The 2,693-nt window shown below is 38.9% G+C and overlaps 1 protein-coding gene across 1 annotated transcript; it reads right to left on the reverse strand.

The window, feature by feature from the left end:
• Positions 1-340: 340 nt before the first annotated feature.
• Positions 341-1,263, reverse strand: LOC140944641 (QRFP-like peptide receptor). The gene is made up of 2 exons (XM_073393761.1): positions 774-1,263; positions 341-477 (listed from the first exon to the last, which is right to left on the reverse strand). The coding sequence occupies exons 1-2, from the start codon at positions 1,261-1,263 to the stop codon at positions 341-343; spliced, it is 627 nt and encodes a 208-aa protein (XP_073249862.1).
• Between the last annotated feature and the right edge of the window lie 1,430 nt (positions 1,264-2,693).

A 2,693-nucleotide genomic window follows, 5' to 3' on the forward strand; every position in this document is an offset into this window, starting at 1 on the left:
TTTCAACAGAAGTTTATAATTGCCCGTTTTAGTCCTTTCTTTCACTTAGCGGTTCTGTAGTAATTAAGAGTTGTTAGTTGTACAGTTGTACTTCACCTGCCTACGGCCCCAATAACGTTTCTAATGGTCCGTCCCTGAGTCTTATTTACCACCCAACCTTTAATAATACGTGGCCTATGCTGTCATATTTCGCAGTCATGCCAGACTTAATCCTCAGTTAAGTAAGCCAACGGCAATCGTGGCGATTTTTTAATCGCGAGTGTTCCACCTACCTCTAAATCTTAACATATTCAGTCAAAAAAGCACATTTTTGCGAGTTACGCCTGTACAAGAGAACATTTCATAAGTCTGCTAAGACCTTCTCGATAATTACTACTAAAAATACATTGACAGTCATGATACATTTATTCGGGAGTGTTCCACGAACCTCGCACTCAGTTAACTCTTCAACCAAAACCACATTTTTGCGACCTACGCCTGTACAAAAGAACATTTTATGAGTCTTTTAAGAGCTTTTCGGTAATTAATGCTAAATATGAAACAGATGATCGGGTTGATAACACAGTACATGTGACTGATATAAACGGTGACATCGAAGTATAACCGAAAACTACACGAGAAATTCGTGAGACTGTCCTGATATTCTATGATTAAAACGTTGATAGAGTAAGGTGACCAGCAAAACACAAACACTGTTACGATAGCAATGGACATTTGAAGCACGTTTCGGTTTCTTCTGTCCCGCTGTTGCTGAGCGTTGGCGGACTGCTCACCTGGATGCGCCTGCGTCTTGAGCTTGATAACAATGATGGAATAAAGAATGACTAGCAACAGCACAGGTATGTATGTAAACAGACTGTAGGAAGCTAGCACAAAACTGGCAAAGGATGATGACTCTCCGAATACTTTTTTCCATTTCATTACACACCAGGTTTCCTCTGGGGATTCATCGAGCTCTATGGTGAACAAGTATGGCGAATTGACAGCTACGGCAACTATCCATGTAGCGAGAATGAAGAAGGGACACAGCTTGGATCTGATGAGTGGGGAACGGAGAGGAAATACCACGGCTCCAAATCGATCCACCGCTATTAGAATCAGATTCAGAATTGACACGACAAAGGGAACGCTACTAAAGAAAGGGACAAGCTTACACAAGGCCTGATCAAGCTGACCATCGACAAGAAACGAGCCGTTGGTGTACAAGACTAACAGGTTAAATGGCATCCAGAATATTGAATACAGCAAATCCGATGAGGCCATGTTTGCGATGAAATAATTTATCGGCTTTCTTAAGTTAGGCGTTTTATAAACGATCATTACAATGAGAGAATTTGCGACCAGTGAAACGATAAAGATAAGACAGAAGGTAACGGTTTCTCCGACTTTTGACGCAGTGGAATTTAACTGAGGGAAGCAGCTCCAAGACTCGCTGGATCCGTTCGCCATTGAGTTCACACTTAGCTTTGCGACGTATCTAAGGAATTGTACGTATGCAGTCAAGTAGCTTTGAATTACTGCTCCGCATATTGCGTATCCCGTTTGATTCAGAACTTTTATTGGCAATTGTAAGTCCCCTGCGAAGCCTCAGCACAGCTGCTTAAAGTGAGTTTGTATAATGGTGTCAGTTATCAACTGACCTTAAGCCAACCGGAGTATTAAGGTATCAGCCACCCTTAAAATTGCCATTTTTCCATATTTGAGGTTTCAACGTTTTCAAGTAGATATGCTTGAGAGCTTTCTTTTAAAAAAAAATCAGAAGAAAATATTATTTCTGTCGAAAGATATCGGGGGTAATTTTGCCAGAATTACTATTTTGCGAAATGGCGTTTTTTCACCTTTATTTAGCAAATATGTCCTTTTCGTCTGAAACAAATTGTGTCCGCCAATAAAATGATTAATATTTCGAAGAGTCTGGTGACCTATCATGTTATTGACCGTGCTAGAACTCATTTGGCAAAGTAGTAATTTTGCCAGAATTACTAGTTTGCGAAATGGCGTTTTTTCACCTTTATTTAGCAAATATGTCCTTTTCGTCTGAAACAAATTGTGTCCGCCAATAAAATGATTAATATTTCGAAGAGTCTGGTGACCTATCATGTTATTGACCGTGCTAGAACTCATTTGGCAAAGTAGTAATTTTGCCAGAATTACTAGTTTGCGAAATGGCGTTTTTTCACCTTTATTTAGCAAATATGTCCTTTTCGTCTGAAACAAATTGTGTCCGCCAATAAAATGATTAATATTTCGAAGAGTCTGGTGACCTATCATGTTATTGACCGTGCTAGAACTCATTTGGCAAAGTAGTAATTTTGCCAGAATTACTATTTTGCGAAATGGCGTTTTTTCACCTTTATTTAGCAAATATGTCCTTTTCGACTGAAACAAATTGTGTCCACCAATAAAATGATTAATATTTCGAAGAGCCTGGTGACCTCTCATTTTATTGACCGTTCTAGAACTCATTTCGCAAAGTAGTAATTTTGCCAGAATTACTATTTTGCGAAATGGCGTTTTTCACCTTTTTTCCCCCTATATTTAGCAAATATGTCCTTCTCGTACGAAAAAAATTGTATCCACCAATAAATTGATTAATATTTTAAAGAGTCTGGGCACCTTTCATTTTATTGGCCGTACTAGAACTCCTTTTGCAAAGCAGTAATTTTGCCAGAATTACTATTTTGCGAAATGGC

This window comes from Porites lutea, chromosome 7, assembly GCF_958299795.1.
Source record: "Porites lutea chromosome 7, jaPorLute2.1, whole genome shotgun sequence".
Classification (NCBI taxonomy): domain Eukaryota; kingdom Metazoa; phylum Cnidaria; class Anthozoa; order Scleractinia; family Poritidae; genus Porites; species Porites lutea.